This window comes from Monodon monoceros, unplaced genomic scaffold (genome assembly GCF_005190385.1).
Source record: "Monodon monoceros isolate NGI ecotype Baffin Bay Population unplaced genomic scaffold, NGI_Narwhal_1 Super_Scaffold_17, whole genome shotgun sequence".
In the NCBI taxonomy this organism is placed as follows: Eukaryota; Metazoa; Chordata; class Mammalia; order Artiodactyla; family Monodontidae; genus Monodon; species Monodon monoceros.
Window position 1 is genome coordinate 9,939,629 of NW_021703773.1, and position 13,535 is coordinate 9,953,163.

The 13,535-nt window shown below is 39.0% G+C and overlaps 1 protein-coding gene across 8 annotated transcripts in view; it reads right to left on the reverse strand.

Annotated features, from left to right (window-relative positions):
* The window catches only part of NRG1 (neuregulin 1), a 1,014,701-nt gene that overhangs the window by 154,525 nt on the left and 846,641 nt on the right, over positions 1 to 13,535 (reverse strand). For all 8 annotated transcript variants that reach the window (XM_029226634.1, XM_029226633.1, XM_029226641.1 and 5 more), the window contains exons 2-3: positions 12,821 to 12,998; positions 4,289 to 4,410 (exon numbers count right to left, since the gene is read on the reverse strand). In XM_029226634.1, coding sequence (XP_029082467.1) covers positions 4,289 to 4,410; positions 12,821 to 12,998 — 300 coding nt within the window. The remainder of the gene's footprint in view (positions 1 to 4,288; positions 4,411 to 12,820; positions 12,999 to 13,535) is intronic.

Genomic DNA, 13,535 nt, shown 5'->3' on the forward strand with positions numbered 1-13,535 from the left:
CATGCAGCTCAATATCACGAAAACAAACAACCCAATCCAAAAATGGGCAGAAGACCTAAATAGACATTTCTCCAAAGAAGATATACAGATTGCCAACAAACACATGAAAGGATGCTCAACATCACTAATCATTAGAGAAATACAAATCAAAACTACAATGAGGTTATCACCTCACACTGGTCAGAATGGCCATCATCAAAAACTCTACAAACAATAAATGCTGGAGAGGGTGTGGAGAAAAGGGAACACTCTTGCACTGTTGGTGGGAATGTAAATTGATACAGCCACTATGCAGAACAGTATGGAGGTTCCTTAAAAAACTAAAAATACAACTACCATAGGACCCAGCAATCCCACTACTGGGCATATATCCTGAGAAAACCATAATTCAAAAAGAGTCATGTGCCATAATGTTCACTGCAGCACTGTTTACAATAGCCAGGACATGGAAGCAAACTAAGTGTCCATCAACAGATGAATGGATCAAGAAGATGTGGCACATATATACAAGGGAATATTACTCAGCCATAAAAAGAAATGAAATTGAGTTATTTGTAGTGAGGTGGATGGACCCAGATTCTGTCATACAGAGTGAAGTCAGAAAGAGAAAAACAAATACCATATGCTAACACATATATATGGAATCTAAAAAAAAAAAAATGTGGTTCTGAAGAACCTAGGGGCAGGACAGGAATAAAGATACAGACGTAGAGAATGGATTTGAGGACACGGGGAGGGGGAAGGGTAAGCTGGGATGAAGTGAGAGAGTGACATGGACATATATACACTACCAAATGTAAAATAGATAGCTAGTGGGAAGCAGCCGCATGGCACAGGGAGATCAGCTCATGCTTTGTGACCACCTAGAGGGGTGGGATAGGGAGGGTGGGAGGAAGACGCAATATGGGATATGGGATATATGTATACGTATAGCTGACTCACTTTGTTATATAGCAGAAACTGACACCACATTGTAAAGCAATTATACCTCAATAAAGATGTTTGGCCGTGTGGCAGTTTATAACCAGAGTACCTCTTCCCAGAATCTTGAGGGACAGGGATGTGACAACATGAAGGTAGTGAATTTACGTCCCCAAGAGCTCAGGACCTGAGCTGAGACTTCTTGGATAACCAGTCTTGATCTGAATATAGCAAATTCATAGATGACAGTAGAAGAAGGTGAACATCAGAATGGTTCCACATTTTCCTCTGGTGGCACCACAACTAAGCCCTTGAGGTGTGGGAAGAAAAGAGAGTCTCCCAAAGTACAGAATGCACTGGCCTTGTCTATCCTGGTGCCTGATGAGTACAAGCTCTGATGAGCTTCATCTGACCCACTTCCTCTGAAAAGAGAGGGTGTTTCTAGGTAGCCACGTTTCTGGCTTCACTATCCTGGGTGAGCCCATGGTGGGGACCTGATTAGAATACATTGATGATTTGTAAGCTCTCTGGATCTTTTGATGTGGTCTGTCATAGTCAGCTCTGCCAGTCGGATTCTTGCTATGGGGAATTTGATTTAGGAACTGAGGAAACGATCACACAGTAGGAGTCAAAACTGGAAGGATGCCTTCAAAGGAGCCATGAAGAAGAATATGGCCAAATGGAATCATAAGCAGGTCAAAGTTTGGAATTCTAAAGAAGCATATTTGATGGGCTTCCCTGGTGGCGCAGTGGCTGAGAGTCCGCCTGCCGATGCAGGGGACGCGGGTTCGTGCCCCGGTCCGGGAGGAACCCACGTGCCGCGGAGCGGCTGGGCCCGTGAGCCGTGGCCGCTGAGCCTGCGCGTCTGGAGCCCGTGCTCCGCAACGGGAGAGGCCGCAACAGTGAGAGGCCCTCTTACCGCAAAAAAAAAAAAAAAAGAAGCATATTTGAAAGCAGGAGAGGTTAGAAAATCTAAGAAACAGAAGATTCATGAACATAGCTGAGGCACATTAAGGAGAGACTTGAGAGAAAAGCCATAAATTCCTGGTGTTTAAACTCATAGATACACCCTGGGTACCATTTTCTCCTCGAGTCCCAGTTATAATGGAGTTCTAGTTCTTCCCAATGGAATCCCCCTCTCTTGATGCCTCACACCAGTTTTTCAGTTTTCGTTCTTCACAAACCAAGGAATCTACCTTAAACGTTCACAGAGTCTGGTATAGAGTAAACTATACTGGACTGGGAATTAAATAATGTAAGACATATCCTAAGTCTCCATTTCTTTTTAAATACAATGAGAGGGTTGGATAAGGATGAACTAGTCCTAACATTCTAAGAAGAAAATAAAAACCACCACCTTATACTGTAATTGACATTCTTTGTTCTCCTCCTTCAGATGCTTTCAATAAGCCAATAGGAACCCAGTCCTTAAGGAATTTTAGTTGGTTGTTTAAGAATGACTTCCTTACAATACTCTGTGAACTTCTCTTTATTCTTGTCAGGTAAAAAAGAATACCCCTACCCTCATTTCTCTACACTTTATAATTGGTCAATACTACATTCAAATTCAAGACCAATTCTTGAATGAATGAATATGGAACAATAAGTTGGATGTCTCTGCTATGAAAGAAATGTGAAAAGCCATATTATCAAAACTTCTGCACCCCGAAATTAATTTTAAAATTCTATTAATTCTATTAATTAATTATTTAATTCTATTTTCCTGGGACTTTACAGTATGCATAACTACACAAATCTAACCGTGTCCAAATCATAATTCAATAGCCTTTACCACGAGGACACAGACTGAACCAAACAAGCAACTGACAAACTGAGAACAAGCTATTAAACACGGTATAATAGAAAGAAAAGAATAAGCCACTGAAATTTTAAATTTGTGTTTCAAGTTGCATCCCATAAAATTCCAAGTGGGGAAAAATAACGCGAGCCAAACTCTATTGCTTAACCTGTGCTGATTAAAAAATAAAGCGATGTTATGTTTACTCTTATAAATTTTAAATGGTAAATGATAAACACGACCCCTAACAATAGTAAGGGAATCCACTTTTCACTGTTGTCCTTTATTCTCTGTGGAGGGAGGTATTTAAAGCGAAAGTAATGAAGTTTGATTACACTGCAATAGAGCAGTTCATTGGGAAGTCCACAGAGGACTTAGGAATTAACCTGGATTTTCCCAACCCTGTTCCATATTTGTATCTCACTCCATTCTCCTTATCCTGTTAAGTCAACTGATATAAACAACATCAGTCTCCTAAGGAGTTAACCCCTAGAGTTACTTTTACTCTTCCCTTGCTGGCTTCGCAATTTTATCTTATCCCTTTAAGAGATCAGGCCTTTGCAGTGGACATTCTTTCTCAGCACCTGCCTAGAAGCAGTGCAGTTACGCTTTGTTTTATAACAGATGACAGGGCTTGTGAAGGCAGCTGTTCAGTGCCATAACTCAAAACAGCACCAGAGGTTTTGAAGCAGCGTTTTATTGTTTCAAGAGATTTAGAGGCTCACTGCTAGCTCACCATCAGCGTCTATAGATGACTCCATCAAGCTGTGCAGTGTTAGGGGATCGGGAACAGAGAGCCACCCGCTGTGGAGCTTTGCCCTTCCTCAGATAACTCAGAGAGGCGGTCGGAAGATAGGGGCACCTTCTGCCTCCAAGTCATTCATTTGTTTAACAAACATCCCCTGACACTGCCCTCAGAGAAACAGAAGCTGAAGCCTATACATAGTAAAAAAAAAAAAAAAAGGCTTTGCCTCTAAGACTGTCTTAATTTCCAAATTAACAGGCCTAAAACAACCTGATAGGCCTAACTTTCTACTACCTAGAGCCAGATGTATATAAGAACATAAAAACTGCCAGGACTACGTCAGGATTGCATTCTGTTTACACACACACGCGCACACACACACACACACAGAACATATATTCATACATAATACACATATGTATGTAAATATATACAATATACATATATTCTGTATACACATATGTACATAAATTACATGTATACACATATTCTGGTTTGACAGAGCAAAAAACTTACCTGCTCTCCCTGACTAACTTAAAGTGGAGGCATAATCTCTTTCTTTTAGCAAACCATCCTGTCTCTGCTATTCATGATGCTATTCAAATCCCTTTTTAAAAAATCTATGTATATTTCAGGTCTATTTCACATCATGAGTAAAGAGCCTTATGGAGGACCCATAAGATACTTGAAACGCATGGCTTTCCCTCCACGATTTTTGTTTGTTCACAATGAGATTTAACACACCGATGTATTACAAGTCTTACCACATACCTTGATGACTCCTCTCAGAGACTGACAAATAGCACATAGTAGGTGTCTCTTACCATTTGCATCCACAATGGTGATATTGGCAGAAGCACTGTCGTTTCCTAATTTGCTGATCACTTTGCACATATATTCTCCAGAATCAGCCAGTGATGCTTTGTTAATGCGAAGTTCTGACTTCCTGTAAGACCAGGACCAAAGCGGTTATAAGTATATTTCACAGAAATACAATGGCCATCAAAATAAAGCCTCTGTAGTTTCAGGGTTCTCAAACTCCCCCTTCCCACTCTACACACACCATGTTAAAACACAACTGACTAGTACACAGATGTGTGATTTTACCAAAAGTGAGATACATCTCATTTAAATTAAACCCTGGACATAGTCTTAATTTTATCACCCAGCTCAGCAATTTAAACAAATTCTTTTCTAATTTTTCTTATTATTCCTCTAGCACCACCACTAATCACATTATGCCTCAGAATTTTTTTTCACCCAAACGATAAATTTTCTTTCCTCTCTGTATCTCAATGTCACCAGCCACTAGGGTTAAGGAAGATAAAAAAGTGTAAAGCTGTTTCTTATAAATCCGGTAAGCACAGATACTTAATGAAGGCTAGACTAGATTAAAATGCTCTGCACTTCTTTTCCCAGCAGAGTGATATCAGGAATTATGTTAATTTTGAATGGAGAGGATTTATCACTTCCAAAAGAAAGGGAATTTGTCATTCTTTAAAAAGATTCTCATTGCTGGGAGCACAGTACCACACAAATGGTTCTTAATATTGAAATAAATATTCATGCAACAATAGCACACACTTTTATAAAACTACATATTAAATCAATATTTGGCGCTCCTTCTAAGCATGGGCAGCACTGTGATTTGCATCTGTCTCTATGCTTTACTACTGCACATAGCCTACAATTTAAGCAGTCTCTATGATTTAAAAACTCAGGTCTATTGGGATTGGCACAGCATTCATTAAAGCCTTTTGATAGCTAGTGGGAACCTGCTATATAGCACAGGGAGCTCAGCTCTGTGCTCTGTGATGACCTAGATGTGTGGGATGAGCGGGGAGGGACGTCCAACAGGGAAGGGATATATGTACACATACAGGTGATTCACCTCGTTGTACAGCAGAAACTAACACAACATTGTAAAGCAATTGTACTCCAGTAAAACATTAAAAAAAAAAATACAGTGTCCTTGTATACAGGAGCCTGGTACTGACTGCCTGGGTTCTTGAGAGGAGGACATCAGGGAGAAAAGGCAGGAAGCAAAGACAGCAACTCAGAATTATACGCAAACCTCCCGTAAACTACACCTTCCTAATTTTTAAGTGAATTTTCTGGTCTTCTTGTCAGATAATATTATTAATCAAATTGGATCAATTGTCCAAAATTTAATTTCTACTCTTCTCCTCCAGTCTACTGAATTGAACCACCCCTACCTGCCTTCCATGTTGGTACTTTTGCTTATTACTTCTTTCTCCTAGAATGGGGGCCCCATATTTCTACCCATCAAGATATGAGCTGATCTTCAAGGACCACCTCTGAGCCAGTTCCTTCGTCAAGCCTTTCATGATCATGTACCTGGAGCTGCTTTTTTTTTTTTTTTTTTTTTTTTTAAATTCTGCCAGCCTTGAGTACCTCTCTCATGAGAATCTTCTTAAAGAAACATGGTAATCAGACTTACAGTTAACATTAATTTGCAGTTAATCTTAGAGGGACAGTTCTTAAAATCAAAATTCTCCTAAAAGACCTGGGCAGTGTTTACTGGAATACTATTCCAAGGAATGTAAATAAATGTTATGCTTAAAAGAGAAAGAGAAAGAGAACAAGGGGAAAAAATGTAATTTTCTATGCTGAAGTAAGTGCTGCATTAAACAAACTTAGAGTTCTTTACAACCTCTACCTCTTAGTCATTTTACGCAAATAGTTAACAGCGAATTTCTAAGGCAGGCACGACAAGTGACTAAGGAATCCTTTCTGTAGAGACACGCTTGGGAATTCTATGACTGAGCATCAATGGGCCAAGACCAAGAATCAATTTAATCAAGCCAAGCACAACAAATACACTCAGGTTCAAAAATCAGTAGCAGAAATACAGGCTGGGAGGGATGAGCCTTGACAACAATATATACAGAAAAAAGGGATTTCAATTAGCTACACGTTTAACATTACTCCATTTTAAACAACTATTTAAAAAAGAAGAAAAAAGATATCTATGCACTGTTTGGCCAAATTAATATTAAAAGAGCACAAGTCAAATTGGATAAAAGTCTCAATACACCGCTCACAGGCTGAATCGCACCTAGAGGATTGCATTATGTTTCAAAGTGGCATTTGATAAAAAAAAAAATATCAATAGCTAGAGGAGTTTAGAAGAGGGTGATCAGAATTGAATAGGGCCTAGAAATCTTACCACTAGAGAAGATGCTATTAAAGAACCAGAGGTTCCACTGGCAGGTAGCTATGAACAAGATATATTTAAATACATTTCATCGTTGTTATCTGGAAAAGGAAATTATTTGGTGAAGCTCTTAAAGGTAGAATTGTGTCTTACAGGAAAAAGAAGGTACATTTTGGATGATATATAAGGAAGAACCTTTTGAGCGCCCAAAAATGGACAGGGTGTCGTGTGAAAGAGTTAGGTTTTCTCTTTGGAAAGATTCAAGTCTGGAGAGCCACCTGTCAAGCAATTCCTAACAAGAATATCTCTAGGCAGAGAAAGATTAAAGATCAGTGGTTTCAATCAGCTTTGAAAAACCAAACCCTGTTTTAAAATGAAAGCTTAAATGAGACATGCATATTTAAAAATATTATGAAGGGAGAAAGTGTTTATGTCAAAAAGGTTGGCAACCCTTTTTGCAGTTCAATGGAAACTCAAAATTCTCCAGGGACGTGAAGGGCCCCTTTGAACTCTAATGACACGTTTAACTATGAGATTCTTCAATCCTTGGGTCTTAGAGCAGGAATGGGAAATAGTGAGAGAGTAGAAATAGACAAACCTTCTTAAAAATTATACACTGCAACAATTTGGGGCTTTAATAAGTATGGTTATAATAGTCTTATTTTACTGTCTTCAGTGGGCTACCATATCTTGCCTAAAAGAAGAAAGTTAACTTGGAAGAATTAATGAACTCCCTTCCAATCACAAAATTAACTTTTTGCTCTTTAATTGATGAGTTACCTGGGGATCTGGGAGGGGTGAATATTTTGGCGGATTTTCATTTCTAAAAGTTTTAAAACAGTTAATTCATGTAACATGTTTAAAAAAATGCTTGAAACAGAGTAAGCTCCAAATAAGTGTTGGCTATTATTATAATTACATTCTACATGCCTGCAATTTTTAGATTTTTATAATAAGCATGCATTGGTTTGGAGTAAGAAAAAATAAAACAATGTAACAATAAATTAATACAAACAGTTATAAATATTAATTTTTTTCTTTTTTTATATCAAAATGCAAACTGTGTTCTTCTAATGAGTGCTCACTGACAAGACAGATTCAAGGCTCCCATAGCTACTATCTCGTTTTTCTTACTTAACTTGATTCTTCCACCATATTTTACAGGCTAAGGCAACTTAAATGCATATAGAACTGATCACCTCAGTTTATAAAATTCCATTCCTCTGATCTCTAAGGAATCATATGAACTTGCGTGTGTGTGTGTTCAACACAGCTTTCAGATACTGTTGAATTGCCTATGATGAGAAGGGTAAAGAAGAGAGAGAGGGATTTCACAGTGCAAACTAGAGAATGTCACTTGCCATCTGGTTCTACCAGAATGAAGTCACTTGCCACTGCAGCAACTGTGAAACTCTACAGAACCAGGCACTGCGTAAAATGCCTCACATAAACGCTATGAAACAGGCACTGCGTATTCCCGTTTTATACCCAAAGAATTTGAGATTTTCCTACATATAAAGTTAAAATGACCTGTCAGAGCGGCTCAACTCATAAAAGAAGGGGATGTGTAGAAACCTTTTCTATTATAGAGTCAAAAAAACCTGAAACAATTGATAACAGGAGAAATAATTCCTTAAAAAATTTTGTTAACTTGACCAAATCAATTAGAATCGATTTTAAACAAAATTAAGATGTGTAAGAACAGGGAATTCTCTGGTGGTCCAGTGGTTAGGACTTCGTGCTTTCACTGCCGAGGGCCTGGGTTCGACCCCTGGTCAGGGAACTAAGATCCCATAAGACGTGTGGCGCAGCCAAAAAAAAAAAAAAAAAAATGTGAGAACAGAAACGAAGAGCTGATACAAAATTAAGGGCATCCAAAAGTGTGTGCCAGACACAAACAACAGGAAGTCAGACTTTAATGAGGCTGATGTAGGACAGGTATGCAAATGAAGCCAACTGGACGACCCCCCAAATACGATCTGTCACACACCAAGCTCTTTAACCAGTTTTCTTGATCAAAATGGTCCACCAGGCAAAGGAAAGGAGAACAAGGGGATAAGCGGACACTTAAGACCAGGGCAGTTTCCATTTCTTTTCACTGGTCCCACATATCGCTTAGCCAAATAAAATAAACAAAGGCTCGCACGTGAATGCAAAATCATAGGAAGAACATGTAGGAATGTCCTTTATTAGTAGGAGCAGGGGCCGAAGGTGGATAAGACTTTACAAAATAATAGCAATTCCCTATCGGTATAAAATCTTTTCATAACACTAAGGGATTAAAAGGAAATTCTGGCTGCTACGAACAATCTAGATTGTAAAATGTGAAAAAGAAACGGAGGTGAAGGACTGGAAGAGGGTCAATGTTTTACTTTAAACAAAGAGAATGCCAGGGAAATCCTAAACCTCACACTAAAATTCACCTCTGCTTGTGATCACAGTCTAAGATAAAGTGCATCCCTTCTTGGCCTGCTGGCTAAGGGCAAATGTAGTAAGATAAAGTTAAGTAAGCAAGAAACCACTGCAAACCACTGACATTTTGCACATCTTTGTAATGAAGAATTATGAGTAATGTAGATGAAGCTGACAAACAAGAATGTCTTTTACTGAAGACTTTACCCTAAGCCTGAACATGCCCCTTGCCTGAAGTCGTGATTTTATTGGATACAACAGCAAAATCACAAGTAGCTGTGAAAAGACAAAAGACATAGATTCAGATCTATTTCAAGCCCAAGTGTTACCATTCATTAACGTTATATCTACAGGAAGAAACCTAACGGCCTTCATTCTTGGGATATTAACTTTTTAATGGGTATAATAACAACAGTATTCATTCTCTTATATTTCTAAGTTGAAATAATTGAGGATCTTGCAAATGTGAATTAAATTTAGATTCAGTTTGGTCCTTTAAAAAAAGGTGACAGCACTAATTTTTTTTTTAAAGATACAACTTCAGAAATGACCAAATACCCAATTCTGAACCCCAATAAGCTGGTCCCTTATCAGTAGTTGCCCACTTTACACAAAGTATCTTATTTTTCAGAGGATCAAATATGCTCAATGCTTTGCCAAGAGTAATTTACAGTCACATTACTTGAATAAAAGTCTTTCTTGTTCCCACTTAATTCTTTCCAGCAAGGCTATTGTTTAAAAGAAGTAATTTCTGAATATCGGCCTTTCCGGGATAATGGGATTTTATTAATATGTAGACAGTGCTCTTAGCTGTCTGGGCCTATGAAGCCAATATGAAAATGCTTTTCTGAATAGCAATGACACTTTTATATGTCATCCAAGCCATGCAACCAATTAGCTCTTTACCTATACATGTTCTCTTTCAAAACCGTATTCATTCCAGGCAACTCACTCGTTCCTTTTTGTCCTCTTATTCACCCAATCTCATTAGCTTCTCTCCAGGCATCCTCACCTAGAATACCTGCAGTCTGCAGCTGCTTTGTTCTGTTCCTTCCGTCTAGATAATCCTCTCCTCCCTCTCTTCTTCCTCCCCTCTTTCTAGGAAGCCTCCACAGTCCTGGACTGGGTCCTCTCCCCGGCCCGGGTGAGCTTCTTTCTAAAGCATTCCGTGATCATCACTATCGTTGAATTTACAACTGAGTATTACAACTGCTTACATTTCCCTCCCCTCTTGAGACCAAGCCTCTGAGAGCAGAGAGCACTTCTTCTTCATCTCTGTGGACCCAGCATCTAGCCCGGGGCCGACACGCAGCATCTGTCCAATAAAGGGCAAAATTCCCCATCCACTCCCCCCACTGGCCCAACCCAACTGGCCTCTTTATTGCCCTATGAACAGAACCTGCTACTGACTGTGGTTTCTGCTCTTCTCTATAACCACCCCACCCTACCGCACCCACCCAGCTAGAGGGATTCTCTGTCTTCAGCAGAGTCAAATCTACCACCTCACAGTGACTCCTGAATCTCTTCGGGTCTCCCGCACTTCCCAACTCCCGTGGCACTTAGCATCAGTAACCTACAATTCAGTGTTTAGTTTTATTGTCTGATATGAAGTGCCAGATATTTCATCTGCCTAATTCAATCTGGACTTACCATAAAGCAGAATTTACCTCAATATAACTAATCCATTTTTTAGATCACTATTTGTAAACAGATGGGCTGCTTAAAAATCTTGACGCTCCCCAGCCCTAGCAGGGTTTCAGCACTTGATCACTGGAACTCCTATGTTTTATATAAGGCTGAACTGGATAATCTCTCTACAATCTTACGACCCCCTGAGTGTAAAGATAACACCTAGGATTCTTCCGTTTCTCCACATTCCTAGCATTCGCGGGCACTTACTTATTTTTGCTATTATATGACAGCCACATAGAAATGAATGAGACATGACCCTGCATGTGCAGATAACTGAGTTTCTTACTAACTTGGCTATTCGATGAAAAACAAAACAGACACTAAAAGCTATCTAAAAGTATTTTTTGCTGCTGTGAAACGTCTCTAGAAGAATCATGCTTATTTTTTCGATTCGTTCGCTCTATCTCCTCCCCTCCCCACATGGACACGTTATTAAACGTGTCTGCTTTCCATTTTTAAAGAAGGAATGAGGCATTAAGGAATCCAAGAAATAGATTTGTATTCCAGCTTAGTCACAGCTAGTTGGGTGACTCAAGGCAAGACAACACTTTTTTGACCCTTGATTGCTTAATCTGCAAAATTAGAGAGTCACATGTGCAGTAAACTGTCCTTACTACCTAGGGGAATGTTGTAAAAAACAAACAAATAAGAGTATGTATAAAAATATCCTGTCACTCTACAGCATTATTCTTTGCATCTTTGAAGTGCCACCTGTTACAGAAAGTGATATTGCCTTCACGCTGTATTCTTCTTCCAAATTGAGAGATGGTACTGACACAATCAATAACAAGAATAAGCAGTGGGTCTTCCCTGGTGGCGCAGTGGTTGAGAGTCCGCCTGCCGATGCAGGGGACACGGGTTCATGCCCCGGTCCGGGAAGATCCCACATGCCACGGAGCGGCTGGGCCCGTGAGCCATGGCCGCTAAGGCTGTGTGTCCGGAGCCTGTGCTCCGCGACGGGAGAGGCCACAACAGTGAGAGGCCCGTGTATTGCAAAAAAAAAATAAAGAAGAAGCAGTGTAGTTACTAAAACCATGGGAACTAGAACAACATCCCTAATTATGGTTATTACAGTCATTAAACACTGTAAGATTAAATTAAATTTCCACTATAATCACTTCATTTACTCTTGCACTTGCAAGAGTGTGTGGCTTTTTGGTAGATGTCCTATAAAATCAAAGTCCAGGCAGAGATTCTTTCATTGCTGCTTCTGTTATCATAGCTGGGATTTCACTGGAATCCTCTGAAGTAGAGAAAATGTAATCTTGGAGCTTGGAGCCACTATGATACATGTCACATTGATTAAAGGACCGTTCACAAGCAAAAATCCAAGATTTTTAGCTCTTCCATGATTTCAAAATGTAGTTTGATATTAGAAGAAAAATTTCTTAAATAAGGAGAAAAATAAAGAGTGTAGGAATAATAAAAGAGCATCATTTTAGAGTAGGTATAGAACATACCTACCAAGATGCTATAGGGAATCACATGAAGCCTTTCCAAATATGGATCTCCTCAAGGAGGGCAGGAAAATTTAAGATCCTTGCTACCCAGGATTACTGGATGTTTTACTCTGCTCTAACGGTGATATAGTTGAATAGAATTGTTAGGTATTTTATGTATTAAACTTTTACCTGAAAATAGTTCAAGAGTGACTGATTACATTCTAAGTCTTTCCATAAATCTCGGTATTTATTGATCTTTATAACAAAGTCAGGATTTTGATTGTGCAAGGCACTGGTACTCTAAATGGGATTTCAGGGTCCCACCTATTAGTATTACAACAGCTGCTATTAATACTACCTTCCCTCATCCCTTCTATTTCCACCCACACCCTACAGTTCTTTCCACATCCATCCTTTCCTTTCTTCGTCCAGAAGTTGTAAGAATCAGAAACTTTCAATTCTTTCCTATATAATGACACAATTTCTGGCCACCATATAATGAAGAATCTTTTCACTTATTATATATCGTGTTTTTTGATGGTGTACTTATTTGCTAGGCTGTTTGTAACTTGTATATTTTATATCATTGTATTGCTAGGCATTGCCCCTGCTGTGATATGCATGATACTTACCCTGGCCTTTTTTGTATCTTGATGTTTTGTGGTTTGTTCTTTCGGTTTAATTCATTCCCATTCTTGAACCATCTGAATTTGAGAGAGGAGTATTCAGAACTGGTCTCGCACCGAAGCACGAGTTTTGAACCTGCTGCAGACTCCTGACTTTTCATCTCTTTCAATCGGGGAGGCAAGGCTAAAAAAGAAAAGAGAAGGAAAAAAAGTTCCGATCACCTGGTAATCTTTCCAAGAGAAACATACTAATTTTGGTAAGCTTGATCAAGAAACCATTCCCAAAGCCTTTACTAACTGAGAGAGAAAAGAAAAAGGGGAGGGGGGGTGTCAACCAAAATGTATCTCAACTTAGAGAAGAATAAAATGCTCACATGAAATATATTCAGGGGGAAAAAGAAAAGAGAACTTAGGTAATGAAATTACTCTTTAAAACACACTCACAGATACAGAGAACAAACTAGTGGTTACCAGTGGGGAGAGGGAAGCAGAGAGGGGCAATATATGCATAGGGGATTAAAAGGTACAAACTACTATGTAGAAGATAAGCTACAAGAATATATTGTACAACACAGGGAATATAGCCAATATTTTATATTAACTATAAATGGAGGATAACCTTCAAAACTGTGAATCACTATATTGTACACCTGTAACATATAATATTGTACACCTGTAACATATAATATTGTACATCAACTCTACTCCAATAAAAAATCAT